Source organism: Chrysochloris asiatica, unplaced genomic scaffold, assembly GCF_000296735.1.
Source record: "Chrysochloris asiatica unplaced genomic scaffold, ChrAsi1.0 scaffold00007, whole genome shotgun sequence".
Classification (NCBI taxonomy): Eukaryota; Metazoa; Chordata; class Mammalia; order Afrosoricida; family Chrysochloridae; genus Chrysochloris; species Chrysochloris asiatica.
In genome coordinates, this window is record NW_006408525.1 from 20,267,520 (window position 1) to 20,287,698 (window position 20,179).

Here is a 20,179-nt window from a genome sequence, read left to right on the forward strand (position 1 = left end):
CTCCCAAGGAAGAAGCCTGCTTGATGGTGACTCTGACGAAGACTGGGAGACCTGTGGGAGACCTGTGCTGGGACCAGAAATAAAGTTAGAGTCATGAGTATGTGCTGTCTGGGGACACCTGAATGGAACTGCTTACTAATTTGTTGCTCCTTGTCCATGTTCTCTGCTGAATACCGAGGCAGGACCTCACAGCAGCAGTGCAGATCTGTCAGAGTAGGACATGAGCTGGGCTTTCTGTGGGGGAGGGGGGTTTGTGGGGAAGGCAGAGTGCTGCTGTTGGAGACTACCCCGTCCTACTCTCCTTCTTGGATCACACACAAGTTCAGAACCTGAGTCCTGGGAGTCTGGGGTACAAGGCGGCCAGTAAAAGTAGGGGCAGTCAGGTTTTTCTCCTGGAGCCATCCATAATCAAAGAAGCTGGGACCACAGCCCCATAGAGGACCACATGGCAGACCCCCCTGCCACTAGGGGTTTGGGACAAAAAAGGAACTTATAGAATGCAGGAGACCCTCCTGAAAGACTTATCAGGCTCCATCTACCCTCTAAAAGGAGCTCTGGTAGCGTAGTGGTTACGAATCGGGCTGCTAATCTCATGGTCGGCAGTTCAAAACTACTAGCTGTTCCGCGGGAGAAAGATTTCTGCTCCCGTAAAGATTTACAGCCTCAGAAACCCTGTACAGAATCACTATGAGTTGGAACCAACTCCACGGCACTTAACAACAACAACCCTCCATAGGCACAGTGAGTGGACTGCTCTCCATTCCCTCAGACAGATACCATGCCCACATTCTCTGTGGTTATTGGTGTACCATGAACCATAAGCAACTGCAAAGAATTTGACTTCATGCTTCAAGGTGAGGCTCAAGCTTTAGGGTCAATGAGTAGAGACCAAACCCTGTGTTCTCTCCCATGCCCCCGCCCTTTAATGCTCTATCCAGTCCAAAAAACGCTCAGATCCTTAGCATTTCTGAAAAACACTTGGCTGTAAAGTGGCCTCAGTCATGGCCACAACAGGCTTAGTCTCATCTGGTTGCCAGCTTTGATGACCTTTGTGGGGACTGTCAGGAAGCTGCCACCTCCTGTCTGCAGCTCGGAGGATTCCATATGGTGCCTCGTCCCTTGGGAGAGAACTAATAGTACTTGCAGTGACCATCTACCCCTCCCACAGATTCTGGGCTCCTCCCCTGAAAGGGAGGGGGAGGGAGGGCCTCAAGTTGCTTGGCAAATAGGGGAAAGACCACATAATGCCATAATGTCTTCACTGAGCAGCTCCCCAACATTGGCCAGTTTTCCAGTGGCCAGGGAGGTCGTTGGCCAGGATGTTAACCCTTTCCACACTGCTGCCATGGCCCCTAGGGAACCCAGGCTAGAAGACGAGTCCAGAGAATGGCAAGTCCAAAGGCTCCTTCCACATTGAACACTTGCTTCTCCCCGACACAACTATCTTTCTGGCCAAATTGGGGCAGGGGGCAGGTGCGGAGGGCAGGGGTGCTTACGTATTGGCGGGGGCTCTGAAGTGGCAAGAGCAGAGGAGCTGGCAGCGTGGGGATCCCCACTGGTACCGCAGCAGCAACAGAACAGCGATGATGATGATGATGATGATGATGAACACCAGAATGGAACTGCCCTCCCTCCAGACACGCAGCTGCAGCCTGGCCTGCACCTGCTCCTGCTCACACAGGCCCCTTCTCCCCAATCTCTTCCAGAAGCTGGTGGAGGAATGACCTGGCTGGCTTTGGTCTTGGAAGGACAGGCAGCAAGGGCTGAGCTCTGGCCTCCCTTTGGGGGTGCATTAGCTTCCTGTAGCAGATACTCATGAGGGAGAGCAGAGACCCTTTATCCCATCTCTCCCATCAGGAGAAACAACTTTTGGCTGGGGCACACCCTTCAAAGTAATGGTTTTGAGGAGGCAGAAGAGATCCCAAGGGCCTAGTGCCCATCATGAACTCCAGCCATCGTGCACTATGGCATCCTAGAACTTAAGAACCCACAGGGAAGTACCCCCTGGGGTCCCAGGCTAGCTGCAGAGCAGTCTTAACTCCGCTTGGGGAGGAATGCTGCTCTAGATACCCAATAAGTGAGAGGCTGCACTTCTGACCTGTGGTAAGGGCCAAGGGGGTCTCTGCCCTGACCTTGGGACTTGGCAGTAGGTACTCACCAGTGGTCACAACTGTGGCTAGGAGACTTGTCCATGGTGATGGCTGCACGTGAGCAGCAGTGGCAGGGTGGGGTGGGGTGGTACAAGAAAGGGCATTGACTTTGAGGAGCAACCAGTAGGCTCATAGGGCTGACCCTCCCCAAGGGCCACACCCCAATGCAGGAACTGTGGCCAAGGGGCAACTTCATCCAGAGCCGGGCTGACTGGGCAGCCTGCAGCCTCCTACTCCTGCTGTCTTGATCAATCCCCAACCGTGACCTCAAGTTCTATAGGTGGAGCTTCTCTCTACATGGCTGCCAGCCACCCAAGGGTCCTCCTACAACTTATAGGAAAGGGGTTGGCAGGGCCAGGTTTGGCTTCTGCTGAGCCTCATGCACAACTTGCCCAAGGCTCTTCCTTGTCCCAGATCCCCTCATGCCTGACTGCCCACCTCCACTTCCCATTGGCCAGGTAACGGCTCCGGGTTAGCTGTCCTCTAATCTTGGCTCCCACCTCAAAAGAAATTGTGTTGTCCACGGTTGCCCTGGAAACGAGGCACAAGGGCCACGAAATACAAAAGACTCTCCTCCAAAAGAATTATTGTGCTCTGCTAGGGGCCCCGCCGAATCCTGGTGTGGTGCTGAGTTAATGTGCTGACCCTGCAAAGTCTATTTGAACCTCAAGGTTGGTTCAAGCTCACCAGCTGCTCCTCGGAAACCCTATACAGGGTTGCTGTGGATCAGAACCATCTCAGCAGAACTTAACAAGGGGCCCAGCCTGCCTATGCAGCCCACACTCTCCACTCCCACCTGATCCTGCCAGAATCCTGATCTTGACCCCAGGGTCCCAGCCAGGGGAGGGCTTCAAAACCTCTGAAAGTCCAAGCCTCCAGGCTGCGCCAGCCCTACAAGAATGTGGATAGGGAACACTGCAGGAACGCAGGCTGAGAATCAGGTCTCTAAGACCTGAACTGGGAACATGGGTGAAGGAGCCCCACCCCCAAGTCTGCTCTCTGAACTTGTCATGAATCCAACTGAGTGGAGCCAGATTTGTGACAGGAGCAGTGGGGGTCAGTCATTCCCAGCCTGCCTGCAAATTAGAATCACAAGGGGGGGGGAAGCTTTGAAAATACACCAAGACCAAGACCAGGCTGTCCCTCAGACCAATTAAATCAAGAACCCTCAGTGAGGATCAGGAGCCATTGGCTAATATGAAGGCAAGATGTTCACAGTAGGCAACATTAATGAATAACTAGGACTTAGTGTAATGTGCTTGAGTCCTGGTGTGGCGCTGTGTGGTTTAGTGCGCTGGACTGCAAAGTCAGTTTGAATTGCAAGGTCGGCAGTTCAAGCTCACTAGCAGCTCCTGGGAAACTCAACAGAGTTGCTATGGGCTGGAACCAACTCAACAGCTCTCAAGAAGTGTAATGTGATGGGAGTCATAGGGGGTAAATGTAGTGTGCCCCACCTAAGCTCCAAGAACACTTTAAAGATGTGCAAGCCTAGGCTGCAGAGCTACAGGCTGGTCCAGCCTAGGTCAGAGTCTGAGTGTTCAACTGTTTATGGCCTGTGTCTAACACCCTGGACCTACTTAACTCATTTTATTTACTGACCTAAGACTTGATGTTTTAAAATAGTTCAACAGAACCAGAGAATTTTAGATAGTTCCTGAGATGTTGTGTGCCAGAGTCCATTCTGACCCACAGAAACCAGTATTCCGACCCACAGAACAGCTCCATAGGGTTTCCCAGTGTGGCGCTGTAGGGTCTGCACTGAACTGGAAGCTGCAAGGTTGGCATTTCAAACCCACTAGCTGTTCCTCAGAAACACTATACAGGGTCATTATGGGTTGAAACTGCCAACCTTTTGGTTAGCAATTGAGCACTTAACAATTTATCACCATGGCTTTTTCTCAAATAGGAAAACAGTCTCAGGACCCCAACACCATTTCCTTTGAGTTCTTGCTTAACCCCTTTCCTGACTTCCTGCTCAGCATGCCCCTATGAAAGCAGAGTAGTGAATGAGGGGCTCTGGGAGTCCACCTGCCTAGGTCTGCAGGGGGATTCCATCATTGACTAGCTGGACTTTGGGCTCCAGTCGCTTCGCAGCTCTGAGCTTTGTTTCCTGATGTACTGAATGAAGATGAGAGAACGCCTCAGAGGCTGTATCAAGTGAGAATCCATGCCAAGTGTGCCCCCAAGAGCCACACAAAAAATCCAACACTGTTACCCATGCTCAGGGTGCCCTCTCCTGGCAACTAGGAAAACTGGCCCTGTGGCGGCCTGGACAGGACATAATCCTTTCTTCCCATGAGTTTAGCTGACCAGACCAGCTGACTGGCCAATAGGGTTTTTAAATCTGAGAAACCTTCGCCCTCACCCCCACTTCTAAAGGTGTGTGACTGAAGGGAGCCCTTGCTGACAATGGGAGGAGAGCCAGAGGGGAAGGAATTTAGGAAAGGGAGGGAACCTGGGTAAGTCTTCCCCCAAACACCCTCCCAGATCCTAGGGCAGTCAGTGTCCAGGGACCAAAGCCTTGCTGCTTCCTGCCCCTAACGGGACAAGACCCAAAGGCAGTGGCAGGCTATGGTTATGAGCACCTCGGCTCTTGAGGATACACCCCAGGTCAAGACTGGGCAGGAACCAACAGCAAGGACAGCTGGGATGGTTCGAGCCACTGGAGCCAGAGAAGCCGGCAACTGACGGTGGGGAGTCAACACTAGGCCAGGCCTCACAGCTTCAGGCTCGGCTGTCCCACTGGTCGGCTGGGTGGCAACACAAAAATCGCTGAGCCTCTCTGGGCCTGTTTACTTCTCAGAAAAAGGGGGCTAGATTAGATGGATTCTTGGACCCCTCGGGCTCCTGGATGAATTCTAAACTATGTTCAAACTCAGCAGGAATGAGTCCTTCATTTATGGCCACCAATGTCCCAGCTCCAAGGATTTGATGGAGAAGACATCCCAACAGTGATGGTTACCCAACACCCAGGAGAGAAAACATGGAGCTCAACTTGGGGAGAGAGAGATATATTTCTTCTGTTGCATATTTCAGATTTCACATTGAACCTCAGGCACAATGCTACTTCAAGTTCTTCTGAGATGCCCGACAGTGGTCTCCCCAGCTGCTCATGAGGACTCACCCACCAGGCTGGGAGCCCAGGGATGCTTGCAGTTCTGGGGCACCTGGAAGAGTTCACATCTATCTCAGGGGGGCCTGGTGTCCTGCCTTTTCCATCCAGAGGCAGAAGACACCTGAAAACCCTAAAGCAAGCCCCACCCACTCCTCTAGGGTTCCCTAGCTGCAGGACTGTCCTGCCAGAGTCCAGCTCTACAGAGCTCCCCAGCATCACCGGGCTGTGACCACCACAAGCCCAGGCTGGGGAAGGGGCCCTGGAGAGCAAGGCAGGCGCAGCCCCATCCAGAGCAATAGCAGATGGGCTCATCAGGACCCTCTCTCTCCCCAGAGCCATGGCCCACTTCTGGGCTGCTCTGAGCCCTATTGCACATGGTTTGTTTCCAGTTCCTCCCCTACACAACTCATTTTCTTTTTTAAATAAAAAAATACAAACTAGAAAGGGAAGAGAGGAAGTACCAGCGTGGAATGCCGGAATCCCTCTCCCCACAATCCTGCTGATTATCTGCCCCTGGCAGAGCCATCAGCAGTAGTAAGAACCACGTCCGCCTTCCCTGCCGTACTGCGCGTTCTGGTTGGCTGGAATGGTGCTGCCTGGCCTGGTTCTGCCTGTGGGAGGGAATATCCCTCGATGGTCTGTAAGGTGCAATTCCCGGGTCCTCCGGGCGCTGGCTGGGGCCCTGCTACCTGAGTCGTCCATCTGCTTTGACGGGCCCCAGCTCCGATTTGGGGTCAGGGGACAAAGAGCTCCAGCTGGTCAGTCTGCAGGGCTCTAGGGAGGGGCAAGTGGAAGGGCCGGTGGCACAGAGTCCAGCCACAGACCAGAAGCTGCTCAGTTCCCCATCTGTCCAGGCCTCCAGTGCAGGGCCCGTGAGCTCCGCCTGCCGCTGGGAGACCTTCTCCACAGGCTCTGGCTGAGGCAGGTTCAGGATGCTGTTCAGGCCCTGGAAACTCTGCTCCATGTACTCATTGTGCGGTGGCCCAGCGTGCAACCAGCTGGCATCATCTGGGGGTACAGAGCAGACAGTGAGCACACCTGCCCCACATGCCATGGAGGCCAGAGCCCTGAGTCAGGCCTGGGGACTGCCCCCCAGGTCCTGTCCCAACAGTACCACTGGTCACATCTTGCTGAATGACCTCAGGTTACTCCATGGAACTTTCATTTTCTAAAACCAAGACTATAATCCCTCAAGACCCAACTTTAGATAGATTCAAGGCACTTTAGAAAATAAGGCTTCTTTCTTATAAAGGACTGGTTATATGACCCACACCTCACTCACCAATCCGCAGGGCTCCCTGAGTCGTCACGAGCCCAGCTGTAGAGTCCTGTCTGCTACTCCAGCCTTCACTCCAGCCTGTCTCCACTCCCCTTTCCCACATCTTCCATCCCTTCACCCCAGCGTGCCTCACCCTCCACACTGTGTATTCCCAGCTGCACCCTCAGCTCAGAATCCCTTTCTCGTCCTATTAAAAATCAGCTTGTTCCGTAAGATTCAGCTTAGCTACCCACCTGCTGGCGAGCTCATCTCCCTTCTTCCCTCACCTGACTCCTTCACTTCGTTTCACTGAGTCCCAGGGAAACTGGATCGAGGCCGGCCTGCCCTGGATCAGCCCCAGCTGTGCCCACCAGGGACATGAACCCAGTCATGGGCTACTCTAGTGTGACCCACATTCTCTGAAAAGGTGCTCTTCAGGGTGGAAACACCTACATATTGACCACCAACTTTGAACCCAGAGGGTGTATTAGGCCCCCACTGCAGGAACTTGCCTAGGCTCAGTGTACGTCTGCTCACAGTCAGCTCCCTTAGCCTCAGCCAAGTGAGTGGAGAGTCATGTGACCCTACCCACCCAGCCACACAGTGGACTGGGACGGTCAATCCAAAACTGCTCTCCCAGGAATGAGGAACGTGAGGACCAAGAGGACCTGGTCAGTCTCTGTTTTACCGAGACACATGAAGCCAGAGAGGCACAGCCTAAGGCCAATGGCAGAGAGGTCAGGATGAGGGGCAAGAGGGCCTCAAAGCCATAGAGAGGGCACCTCTGGTTCCCAGTGTGAGCTACAGCCCCGCCCCAGCCTCCTCCACTGGAGCTAGTCTGATGGGATCTGTGGTACAGGTACTCAGGGATCTCTGACGGTACTGTATACCCACTTCACGTGTCTTAAAACTGAGGCTCAAGAGGGTCAAGTAACTTGCCAAGCTTAGCACTGAGTGGGCTTGACTCCCAGGTTTCCTTTTCTACCACCCAGGATGTGAGGGGATAGCAGGTCACAAGATCCAGCCTTTCTCTCCTCCCCTGCTCCCAGGGATGGGAGTCAGCTCTGACAGTCAGCACCTTAGAGTCACCGGCCTGGCAAATCATATTTTATACCATCTGACTTCTAGGCATCACCTGGGAATGAGATCAGTACCTTTCCTGAGAGGTAGTTTGCGGTTGAAGGTCAAGGGCAGTACCAGGAAGCGGGTCTCGCCCAGAGGCTCCCAGAACTGAAGCAGTCGGACGGTCCAGGCTCCTGGTCGCAGGGGTCGGCTCAGTGGGGGCTTGTACTGCGTGACCTCAGCCTCTGCGTCTACCGTGATGTCATAAGACGTGGCCACCACATAGGTCGGGTCAATCCAGACCACAGTGGCTGTGAGGTTGGGGCCCCGGGCCCAGCGCTGCACAGCCACAGGCTCGTCCAGAGGCCCCATCAACCCCCCAAAGTTCCGGAACAGACGTTCTTTGGGATCCCACTCGGTGCCAACCTGTAGGGAGGGAAGCAGTTGGGATAGATAGAGCCTGGGGAAAAGTCCTCTCTCTTCTGTTACCTCTATTCTGTTACTGGGTGACCTCATACCGGTTACTGTCTCTTTCTGGGCTTCCGATTTCCCTAAAATGAAGGAATCGGTTGAGAGCTCCAAGATCTCGCCCTGTTCTGTTCTGCAGTGGTGGGGACCACACGGTTTAGATGAGGTTTGCAGCCATGACCAGAGACTATCTCCATGAGAAGTCAAAGCTTCCAAGTCCCTCCAGAAGCAAGCCCCCGGGTCTAGAAGACTGGGCTTGCACTGCAGTGGGACTGACAATTCCCTCTCCACCTGCTGGTATTCTATGTACCAGGAAAAGGAGGCGCGCATCTGTGCACACTTGGGCTAACACAGGCATGTTTGTATGAGGACACACCACAGCTGCCACGCCTGGGGAAGCAGGGGTCTGTGAACCCATAAGCCATAAAGGCTGACCACTCCCTCCCTTGGTTTCTGTCCTCTTCTCACTACCCTGAGTCTTGCTGGGGGTTAGGACAAATTAAGGGAGAGAACCCATCCCACCTCCAAACTCTGGAGCCGGCTCGCCTGGTCACTGTGCCCCACCATCTTCAGCAACCCTTGGGGCATGAGCCACATCTCAAGTGTCTCTGCCGGCCCCTGGGCTGAGGGCTGCACTGCCTGCATCACCAGGTAGCCCTGGAAATGGTCGTCATAGAAATACAGGTGCACACTGGTCGGCAAGCCCCGGGGCTCAAACCTAAGAAAGTTCCAGCAGGGAGAAAGGGAGATGTGATCAGGACACGGGCTTGGCCTGGAAAACCAGGGAGGGAGCTCTGGGGAGTCCCACCCCAGATACTTCTTCTGCCCCCATCTCACGCCCACAACATCTAGCTCCCTGGCGCTTGCCTTCTTATATTTGCATATTTCCTGACCTCAGACTGTTGACTTGCTGTGGGCAGGGGCTCTTTCTTTCTGATTGGTGCCCCCACACTCTGGGGTATGCCAGAAAGAGGTCTCACCTGCAGAGTGAGGCGGTCGGAGAGGGGGCAGCAGTGGCGGCATGGCGCAGACTGAGGCGAGCAAAGGCAGTGTAGGCAGTGAGCATGATGTCACTGAGCACATTAGGGCTGTCGGCCACATCGTAAGTGCTCTCCCAGTAGGCCTTGAGGGCCGGCGTGCCTGGGGGGTAGCTGCCATACAGGTGGAAATCCAAGATTTCCAGCACCTCCTGATTGACAGTCGACTCAAACTTCCGGGCGAAGAAGGTGGGTCTAGAGACTTGCTGGAGGGCAAGAGGCAAGGAAGGTGAAGGAGTCTGGAGGTCCAGAAAGCACAACCAGAGGGTGGCCCAGCTTCTAGGCCCCTCCCAGGACTGGGGACCCACCTGCTTCTCCTGCTGCCAGGGTAGCCTATGGCCCAGGGCTGTGGGCTGTTCCAGGTGAAGCCCCCAGGCTCTGCCCGGCCCACCCCAGATCCTTTCCAACCCTGGGAAAGTTCATGGGGGAGAGTTGACCGGGGAAAGTTGAGGAGCAGTCCGATGGAGGGTAGGCAGGCACCTGAAGCCGCAGGAAGTCGGAAGGCTTGAAGTCATTGGGGGAGCAGCCACACCAGTCCACAATGTGCTTGTATTGGCACTTGCAGCCCAGCTTGCGGTTCCAGTTTGTGACCCGCAGGTTGTTGTCCACGAGGCTCTCACAGGCCAAGCTGTTCTCCAGCACCGTGTGGAAGAAGGACTGCAGGGGAGGGGGCAGGGTGAACAGTCAGCACCTCAATATACGCCCTCCCTGGCCTCTGGATCTCCCTGGGATCACCCACCTCGGCAGGGAGCAGCGTATACGTGTAGAATTGGCGTAGCTGGGCTACCAGCGGGTCGTCTGTGTATACCACGTACTCCACAAAGCTGCGTGTCAGCACGAACCAATCAGAGCCGCCATCCACCACTATGCCCGCCGGGATCTGCCGCTCACCCAGGCGCCACATATGCGAGTCACACTCATGGAAAAGCCGGTCCAGGCCCTGTTTCTTGATGAACCTGTGGGTGAATCCGACAGGTCAGGGCTGAAGGTCCTGCAGGGTGAGGCCCAGTCTCCCATCTTGCCCAGAAATTCCACACCAACATGTGGCTGGTTTGGAGGCTCTATACAGGGGTGGGGAACATCTGGACCATGGGGCCTAAAAAGCCTGAGAAATCATTTGGTCTGGTCCTACCTAGGCAATCGCAGTTCTAGCCATCACATTAGAGGTGAGTTCATTCAATGTTTGACCAAATATAGCAAGCTACTTTTTTTTTCTATGTAGCTTCAGGCATGTGTGCCATGTTAAATAAAGGAAGGCATTTGTTATCTAGGAAACTGGAGTTTTGTACAATTTACGTATTTTATTTTCTACTGGAGAAGAAAATCATAATATGAAACCTTATCTTCACAGATAGAATATTAACTGATCTATTCGATCTATTGCAATAATATTCAGTGTCATCTTATACAGACCAGAGATAATAGAACAGTTCAGGTTGCTCGTGATCTGGATCATGAAAATCTAGTCTAGGGACACGAATAAACATGGATCCATAATGACTAGCCCACAGTGAAAAGGTGGCACCAACACAGGCTAATTTTTAAGTTGATATTTTTGTATGACTTACGGATAATGTTTTATTTAAATTTGGGCAGAATAAAGCTTCCCCCTCCCCCGTGCTCTCCAGTCCAGGGCTGGGGGCAGTCGAGCTCCCTTAGGCAGGAAGGGTTGTAACAAAACCCTAAGGTCAAGGCCTCCCACATCTCCATCCCCACCCTCACCTAGAATTGTCCCGACCATGCGACTTGAGGAAGTTCTTGTCCCGGTTCTTGGACAGGAAAGCCACCAGCTCCTCATTGGTCCTGGAGAGGGAGTAGTGTGAGGGGAGGAGCTCAGCCACGGCCTTCCCTCTGCCCCTTCCTTTCTCACTGACAGCTGCCCTGGCCACCCCACCCTTTCTCTACCCGTTTCTGCCTGATCTTACAATGCCAGGGCCAGACCTTAGGTTCCCCTCCTCTTCCCCGTCTCTATCCTCACATCAAGGAGCCCTAGTGGTACAATAGTTAAATGCACAGGTGTGAACTAAAAGGTTGGTGGGGCTCTGACAGAGAACAGACCTGGTGATCTGCTCATATAGATATACATCACAACTTGGGAAACCCTATGGGGCAGTTCTGGAGTCCTGGTGCAGCACTGTGGGATAATGTACTGGCCTGCAAGATTGGTTTGAACCACAAGGTTAGTGGTTCAAACTCATTAGCCGCTCCTTGGAAAGCCTTCCAGGGTGGTTATGAGCTTGAACTGACTCGACAGCATGGAACAACAGTAACATTGGACAGTTCCCTTGGTCCTCTAAGGTCGCTGTGATTTGGAACAGACTCAACGGCACACAACAACATGCTCAGACCATCCATTACCAACTCTTCCTTTAAAATACGGCTGGGGCTTTGCAGGTCCCAGAATGAGGTATGGGAGAAGAGAAGGAGATCATCAGGGCCCTCCGGCTCTGAGATCTATCCTGAGTGACCCAAGGACCTTCCTTCCCCTCACCTGGTTGGGTAGTCGGTGGCACTGAGGTTGATGAAGAAGTCCCAGGTCCAGCCAGGCACCTCCAGCAGGTCCTGCATGCTCCTCAAGTACATCCGCAGCAGGCTGGCCCCACCCCAGATGGTGACCATGCGCCATGGTGTCACCCGCACGTTGTCATACTGCCGGGCCAGCTCCACCACCTCTCGGTGCAGGTAGTTGGAGCGCTGGGGGGAAGGGTCACTAAGCAGCTGTGCCTGGGCCCCGCCATTACCATCCCTCCAGGCCCAGAGTACAGGTGTGGTGGAGCAGGGCAGGGCTCCAGCTCGTAACCAGCTGTGTGACCATAGGCCAGTTGCTCCCTCATGCTGGGCCTCACTTTCCCTATCTGCAAAACAGGTTTGTGACCCTCCGGGGCCTCCACCAAGCACAATACCTTGTCCACGTGGATATAGAAGAAATGCTGCTCGTGGTACACCGCCTTGAGGAGCCGCTTCAGCTGGCGGATGGCACGGCCGTGAACCACCAGCATGTAGGCAATTCGTACCGGGGGGCCGTCCACAGGCTGCTGGGCCCGGGTCTCATCCCACAGGATCCCGGGGCTCATCTTCCCTGAGAGTAGACAGCAGGCCACAGGGCAGGGTGAGACCCAGCCTGACACTCCTGGGTCTCACCTCTGCCACGCACACATTTAGTGTAAACTTGGGCGGCTTCCTCCTATGAGAAATGGGCTGCCACAACTCTACCCTCCCACCTGGAGCATCTGGTCCTTTACCTGCCAGCTGGCAGTGCCGGGGCACAGTCTTGGGCATGAGGTTCCCAGCCTGGTGCAGGCACACCACGTTGGCAATCTCCTGCTGGCACTGCTTGGTACTGGCCCGGGCCAGTGCAGATAGCGCGTCCTTGCCCAGGATCTCACACTTGGGAATGAAGCCGTTATCCGTGGGCTGAGGCGCACCCTCCACACTCCCTGTGTCTCCATGTGGTGGGAAGCCAGCTGCCCCTCCCAGAGCTTCCCCGGCTGCCGCCCCACTCAGGTTCTGGCGGCTTGGGGCCTCTGGCGGTGGGGCAGGTGGGACCCGTCGGCTGGCTCTGTGCCGGCTTGTTACTGCCCGCACCACCTTGGCCACTGGGACACCCGGACTCTCCGCACGGCCCCGCCAGCGCCCATGCCTTCGGCCTGTGCTGCCCCGCCGTCCTGCCGAACTGTCTGTGTCTTTGGAGCCTTCACCAGGGTCGAGTGGCCGGGGTTTCCTCTGCCTTCCTTTCTGTAAAAGACAGACAGACATAGGTAACTGGTGTACTCACTCACCTCCTGCTTCCTTAGCTCCCTCCTGGCCAGGGGCGCTCACATCTGTGATTCTACACCCACCCTTTACCTGGAAGGTCTGTTTACCTGAACACAGTGCACAGATAGTACTTCTGCTGGGGCACGGCTCTGACCAGCCCCCCTCGCCCCCCTCATCCTACCACCATATCTCTACGCCCCCTTGACCTCAAAGCTCAGATACCACTTTCTTTTTCAGCAGACATTCAAATGAGCCCCAGCTCCTCACTACCCTCGCCCCATCCTGCTGTCCGGACCACTTTTTTGCCTGACCACATCCCATCCACCCTTCAAGACCCAGCTCTAACCTCTATTTTCAGCCAAAACAATAGACAGGTCTGTAAGGGGAACATTAACACTAGGGAGGGAGGTATAAACACCTTAAAATAACCCACCAGTTGAGATCAAAAGGGTGGCATGTACCCAAGGGCAAAGTTCAGAAGGGTTAAGTGAGAAGGAGGAATAAACAATATGGAGTAAGTGGGTAAGTGACACTACGTTGTGGTGATTATAGTCAATGACATGAAACAACAAAAGATCCAGTGCCAAGTCCATGTCCTGCAGGCTGAGAGGTCCTGAGCTTGGTGGACCTTGCATATGTTCTACTAGTAGCATAGTGTAGAGTTCCTCAATGGTAGCCTGTGACCACTCCCGCTGCCCCGGGACCAGCAGCATACCGGGTACACAGGCGCCTCTGGCTGGTGTCTGGAAGAGGCAGAGGACATGAGGCCCTGTAGTGTGACCGCCTGGGACTACAGCCTATGGTCACTAGGGCCCAAGCCTAGCTCTGCCCCTTACCACATTCTGACTTATAGAGACTCTGTATAGGGTTTCCAAGGAGTGACTGCTGAGTTTGAATCATCGACCTGTGGTTTGCAGACCAGTGTTTGTCCTATAGCGCCTTTCTCTTAGCTACTTCCTCAGTTGTGAAATGCAGGAGGGAAGAGTATCCAAAGACTATTAAAACATGAGATAATGCAGCTAGAAAGAGCTGTCTGAACCAGCTACCTCCCATTTCTCTCAGCTCCTCTGCCACTCCACAAACTTCAAGACCACATTGCTAAATCCTCTTCATACTGGACCTTTCAGCAGCATGAAGCGCTAGATCACTTCCTGGCTTGACTTCCAGAAGGCCATGCTCTCCTTGTTTCCTCCATATTCAGGGCCACTCCTTAGCGTCCTTGTAGTAGTGTGCCCTTGAGTCCATTGTGACTCATAAAACCTTGTATAGGGTTCCTGAGAGAGGCTGGTGGGTTTGAACTGCCCACCTTGTGGTTTCTTTCTCTCTGTAGACTACCCTTGGGCCTTTTACAGTCCTAGCTAGGTGATCTCATTGACATCCTTGGCTTTAAAGCTCCATTCGCATGTTTTTCACTTCTAAATACATTTTCCTGATCTGGATTGCTTCATTGAACTATGTATCTACCTGCTTCCTGGCCATCCCCTTTGGAAGTCTGACAGACCTCTCAACCCAGCAACCCTGAAATCACTCCCAAAGTAAACTCCTGCTCTTCCTCCTCAAACCATCTCAGGCCAGAAATTTTGGGGCATCATCTTTGACTCTACTCCTCATACTCTATAACCAATCCGTGAGTACATCTTGTTGGTGCTACGTTCAAAACACATCCAGAATCGGACCACTTCCTAACACCCCTGCCTGGAGTCCCTGGTCTTCTTGCTTCCCACTCCCCTATGACCTGGTCTTGTCACAGCTACTGTTTCTATTAACACTTCTCTGCCCATCTCAACACTCCTCTGCTCAAAGCTGTCAGTAGCTTCCCATCTTAGAAAACAACTAGTGTCCTTACAGTAGCCTGCAAAGGCTACGTGAGCTGTGTCTGGCTGTCCCCGCTCCCCACCCGTCCCCTCTCTGACCTCATCTCCTAACTGGATCCCGCTTGCTGGGCTCCAGCCACAATGGCCTTCTCAGTATCCCTCATCCCACCTGGCATGCTCCTGACTCAGGCAGGCACTGTGCTCTGTGCCTGGAAAGCCATTCCCCCGGGTCTCTCCACAGCTTGTCCCTTGCCTTCTTCAAATCTTTGATCGAACGGTGTCTTCTCTGGAAGCCTACCCTGACCACTGGATTTGAAACTCCAGTCTCCTTCACCTTTAGCTTCGTTTGCTCCATGGTACCTATTACCTTCTAACATCCCATCATTTATATTTATATGGTATTGTGCATCTCTCTCACAAGAGTGTAAGCTCTATGAGGATGTATTCCCAGAGCCCAGAAGACTATTTGGCAACTGTAGACACTCAATAAATATTTGGTGAATGAATGAATGATAAATGTAAAGCTCTTGGCATAGGCTCAGCAGTCAATAAATGCTGCTATCCTTACTAGTATCACTAGGTGCGGAGTAAGAAAGTCAAATATTAAGTCAGGAAAGGAGTCCAAGGCCCTCAGATGACTTGGGCTCGATTGCACTGGGTTCTGCCTTTTCCTCATTTCCAACCGTCTCCCCGTCTCTCTCCGAGCAAGGAAGGAACCTCACAGTCAGGCCAATAGCCATCTGGGCTCAGGGCTCTACTCCTACACTCCAGCACGAGACAGATTTTTTCTCTCTTAAAAGATACCCAAAAGGAGCTGAGGTGTCCACTTCCATCTAAGAAAGGAAGGTGGAGAGCAGACCCCATCTTTTCCTACCCAGGAGAGGACATCCTTGGTGGTGCTGTCACCGGGAAAGCTAACAGAGCCCCACTGAGCTGAGTTTGCATCCACCTGGTGACATCTGACCCAGCCACAAAACAGACAAAGAAATACAGTTCCAAGCCACAGTGGGCTGAGGTTATAGAGGGGCTGTGGGCTCTCTGGGGTAGAAGCCAGGATCAGCAAGGCAGGAAGCTAGACAGGAGGGCAGGGCATGGGGCACAGGGCCAGACTGGCTGTGGTGGGGGACAGGATGTGAAAGGAGATGATCATGTTGGGGCCCTGCACTGCAGCAGGGAGCTGGCTGACCCTGAGAAGGACAATCCTAGAGGAGGCTGGGGGACAAGCAGGCAGCAGTGGGGAGTCAGGAAGGCCATGGTGGTGATCCTAGGTAGGGCTACCCCTAGAACTTCCTAGACAGGGTCCCCCTCTGATTCCTAAGGGTGGGAATTGCCTCTGAGGCCCACCAAGGAGGCATTTCAAAGTTTTCTGCCACTTCCTGCCTCTGCAGCTCCTCCTCAGAATCGTTTGAGCCACCAAGACTGAACACAGAAATGCTGTTACCCACAGCCTACCCTCTTCAGTCTTCTCACTATGATTAGAACGAGATGAGGCTATACTCATGAAAGCTTGGACAATTACAGTGCTCTCTGGATGGTAGTGATCATCCTGGGCATCCACTTTAGCCCCTGCATGGATGGACAGAGTATGCATCTGAAATGTACACTTGATCACGCTTCAGCTAAAACCCTTCACTGCTTTCCCACCGCACTTAAAATAACGAACCCAGGCCCATTACGTCTCTCTGACCGACTCTGCATCGTCCTCTCCACTCCTCCAAGCACCAAGCTCAGCCCCTTCTCACCTTTTGCTGGAACTCTCCAGCCCACCTCTTCGGCTTACATGCCACTTAAGAGAAGCCTTTTCTGACCACCTAATCTAACCCCTTCAGCAGAGCTGTCCCCATCTCAATTTGTAATTATATATTTGAGTTTCCTTTTCACTGTCTGCCTCTCCTGGTAGACTCAGCTCCAGGACGGCTAAGACCACACTGATTTTATTTCTGTATCCCCAGTATTCGCACAGTGCCTGGTAAAAGCAGGACTTAATAAATACACAGTTGTTGAATGAATGATTCAGTGAATGAATGAATCTATTTCCACTATGTGATGATGAAGATGAGTCAGAATAACAGGTGTCGTTTCTGAGGTATAGAATGAGCTAGAGGGCCCCAGTATGTGCTTCATAGTAATCTTTCCAATTACCCAATGAGATGTGCTGCTCTTATCCTCATCTGTAAAATGACACTCTGAAGGCAGAGAGAGGTTATGTAATTTGCCTATGGTCACACAGCTACTTAGGAACAAAAGTTGGGATGAGAACAGATAGTCCAACTTTCACATTTACCTTCCTAAGCACTACGTTAAGCTGCCTGGCCACCCCAACGTCTGCTGAGATGGGTCCATAATCTTTAGGTCATCTTTCTGTTGAAGTCTAAGAGTTCCCCTATCACCTTTAAGTCCAGGCAGCCAGAGAAAGGGTGAGGCCAAATCCCAAAGACTCCACTGCCCCAGGCTGGACAACCTCTATGTTCATCCAACCCCATGAAGCTCAGGGCAAATGGTGTCTGAAAACCTCTAAAGGGCAGACCCCTCCCCAGAGTGGCCACCAGCCTCAGTTCACATCATACTTCAGGGTCAGAAGGCTCCTGAAGGCTCAGCAGACCATTCCATCTTAGGCTGCCCTTCCTATCTGCCCAAGCAGTCTTCTTATACCTATCCCAAAACAATCTCCTCCTACTGGCTGGTTCACACAGAGCCAGCCTCCTCCACACATCCTCAGTCTGCTCTGCCAGAGGCCAGGCACCCTCGGTTCCCTTTGAGTTATGGTCTCTGGTGACTCTGTTCCCACTCTTCTCACCCACCATAGCCTCTGATTCTCCCCAAACAGGCAGGTCAGTTTCTCCTTGTCTCCAGGCTGCTGAGATGTAGAATGGGGAGGTGGACGTCAGGGCTCTCTTCCCTTATCCTTACATTACCAGGCAAGCAGAGCTTCTGATCTTCAAAACCCAAGGGATAGGCAGGAAAATCTGGCCCTGTAGAACAGGGAACCACTTTGGGCCACAGCTTGGGTCCCTGGTTTGGTCTGTTCTCCCTGTTCCTGACCACACTCAGGGAGGACAAGTCTGGGCCTCCAGTTTGAAACTACCATAGCCAAGCGCCAGGGAGACCTTAAACAGGGACTCTGGGGACAAAGCTGGATAGGGGATACAGCCCCCATACCTCCAGATGCTGGGCCTGGGACTGCTAAAACTAACTGCTTCTGGTCCTATTCCCTTAGAGCCAAAGGTCCCCTCCCAATTCCCTAATGTCCTGAGGTCAACTCACCAGCTCACCTCCTCTCACATTTTCTCTTTAAGGCCCACCTAGGTTCTTCAGACCCCTCTGGCTGATGAATCCACGCCTCAGGGACACTTCAGTGCTCTCCCTCAGGGTCACTCCCTACTCCCTCAGTCCCCCCATCCTCTCCACCCTTTGACCTGGGCCTACGTTCCACGCCAGGGCTCCACTTCTCCACCCACCACTGTTCCTCAGACATAGCTGGTCCCTTGGCCCTGCTCTTCCTCCCACAGCGCACACCGCCGCCCCCTCCCAACTTCAGAAAGTTTGGCCTGGGGCTCCCCACCCTAGAGCAGGCTTGGGCCCAGCCCCGCCTCCCAGCCCTGCTCCCCGCCCCTGACCTTCACCGCTCTAGGGGCCGGAGACCCCCCTGGACCCACTCTTCCCGCTCTCCACCCCCTGCCTGCCCTCTGCCCAGGCCTCCAGGTCACACACTAAGTGGGCAAACCCCAGGTCGATCTGGGCACGGGGCACCAGGGACCCTATGCCCAACCGTAGGCGGTAACCCGCGCCCTGCCCGCACGCGGCCCTAGCCCCACTTTCCCGGTCGGGGTCGCCCGCAGCCCCGCCAGGACCTTGCGCGCCCCCGTGCCCGGCCTGCCCGCCTGCCCGCCCAGCCGACAGCACACCTCGCCCGGCTCGTCCTCCTCCAGGCCGCTGAAGCTCCACACCACCAGGCCCTGCAGCAGCAGAATGGCCAACGCCGTGGCAATCGCTAGCTTGTAGCGCCGCACTAGCTTCTGCACCCGTGCGCTCGCCACCATCTTCCTGCCCCGAACGCGGGGCACGCGCCCGGCCCTGCAACCCGGCCGCGGGCGTGCGCACGAGTGCGGAGCCGAGCTGGCGCTCCCCCACCTTGGCCTGAGGAGGCACGTCGGGTGCGCGCTAGGGCGGAGCCAAGGCGGGGCCCGCAGGCCCGACGCCACACCAAGCCGGTCGGGGTGGAGCCTTGGCCTGAGAGCTGCCTGCTGGCACCACCGCAGGGGGAGTGGGGCGGGGCTCAGCTCTGTGCAGCACAACACGGGTAGGGTAGTGGGGGTGGGGGAGGTAGTATCCTCCTGGTCTCTTTTCGTGCCCTGTTTTCCACTCCTGGACAACTAACCCATTGTACCTGGATGCGGAGAAGTTTGTGACCCGGTCTCTCTCTCACTGCCTGGGGTCACAGGGACTTGTCTGTATGAATAAACTCAAGGCCCAAGGATGCACTGGGAATGCTACAGGCCCCAGAAGCGCAGAGTTGGGAGAGATTGTACAGGTGCCAGAGACCTTGCATAAAAAGTCTGAAAACTTTTTTAAAGAGCAAAGTTTAACCCTCGTGGCTCCTGTCCCCTCTCACTCTCATCCTAAGCATTCTCAGGCCTCCGCTGGAGCAGTGATTCTCAAACTCTAGTGTGCATCAGAATCACCTGGTTGTTGTTATCAAGTACCCTCGAGTCAACCTGGATGACTTATTTCAAGAAGTCTGGCTCCACCCCCAGAGTTATTGCTTGGACAGATCGGGAATGAACTAGAATTTTCAAAAAGTTCCCAGATGCTGCTGATGCTGCTAGACTTTTGCATATGCTGTTCTAGGTCAAGTGTTAACAGCCCCCTCCTCCTGCCCCCACCACTTCCCCCCCACCCCCGTGCCTCCCCAGCACTGTACAATCAACCGTGATCTCATGCCCCCTGCTTATTTCTGTGGACCATGCCTTAGTCACCTTTGAATAAGTCTAGTTCTTGACACCCAGCGGTGCTCCATAAAAGCAGCCTGGTGTGCAAACTTTTAAGCTCTGGCTGCTAATCCAGAGGTTGGTGGTTAAGTAAAGACCAGGCTGTTTCTGTAAAGGTTGTTAAGTGCCGTTGAGTTGGTTCCAACTTACAGCCACCCTGGATAAGGTTTCCAAAGAGTTGTTGATGAGTTTGAACCACCAACTCTGCCACTAGCAGTCCAGTGCTTATCCTACAGCATCACAATTACAGCCTATAAAGCCCTATGGGGTAGATATGAGTTGAAATCCACTCAGTAGCACCCAACCACATTAGTGCTCAATACATGTTGAGAAAGAAAGAGCCGTTGAAGCCTGCCTTCCTATTTACCCAGCCAACCAGAACATAGTCTGAGTGCCTGGCGAGTTGATGCCTGCACTAGACAAGTTTAAACACCTGCGGTCTAGGTCTCTGATCCTGACAGGTCTGAGGATGGAGGGAAGGGCAAGAGTATGGTAAGGTGGAACCCACCTGCACCTCGAAGCCCTAGAGGG

At 53.9% G+C, this 20,179-nt stretch overlaps 1 protein-coding gene across 1 annotated transcript; it reads right to left on the reverse strand.

The window, feature by feature from the left end:
• Window positions 1-5,950: 5,950 nt before the first annotated feature.
• XYLT2 (xylosyltransferase II) lies at window positions 5,951-18,700 on the reverse strand. The gene is made up of 11 exons (XM_006832466.1): window positions 18,566-18,700; window positions 12,333-12,825; window positions 11,994-12,169; window positions 11,582-11,784; window positions 10,813-10,893; window positions 9,830-10,046; window positions 9,571-9,747; window positions 9,034-9,296; window positions 8,576-8,771; window positions 7,678-8,011; window positions 5,951-6,273 (listed from the first exon to the last, which is right to left on the reverse strand). Exons 1-11 carry the CDS (start codon window positions 18,698-18,700, stop codon window positions 5,951-5,953), a joined length of 2,598 nt encoding a protein of 865 aa, XP_006832529.1.
• Between the last annotated feature and the right edge of the window lie 1,479 nt (window positions 18,701-20,179).

Bases quoted from the DNA above. Each gene is read 5' to 3' on its own strand.
- XYLT2 (XM_006832466.1), bottom strand. From the start codon at position 18,700: ATGGTGGCGAGCGCACGGGTGCAGAAGCTAGTGCGGCGCTACAAGCTA. The intron at 11,785-11,993 runs GTATTGTGCTTG...CCTTCCCCCCAG, and splicing joins TCTATATCCACGTGGACAAG to CGCTCCAACTACCTGCACCG. The intron at 10,894-11,581 runs GTGAGGGGAAGG...CTCCCTCTCCAG, and splicing joins GCCACCGACTACCCAACCAG to GACCAATGAGGAGCTGGTGG.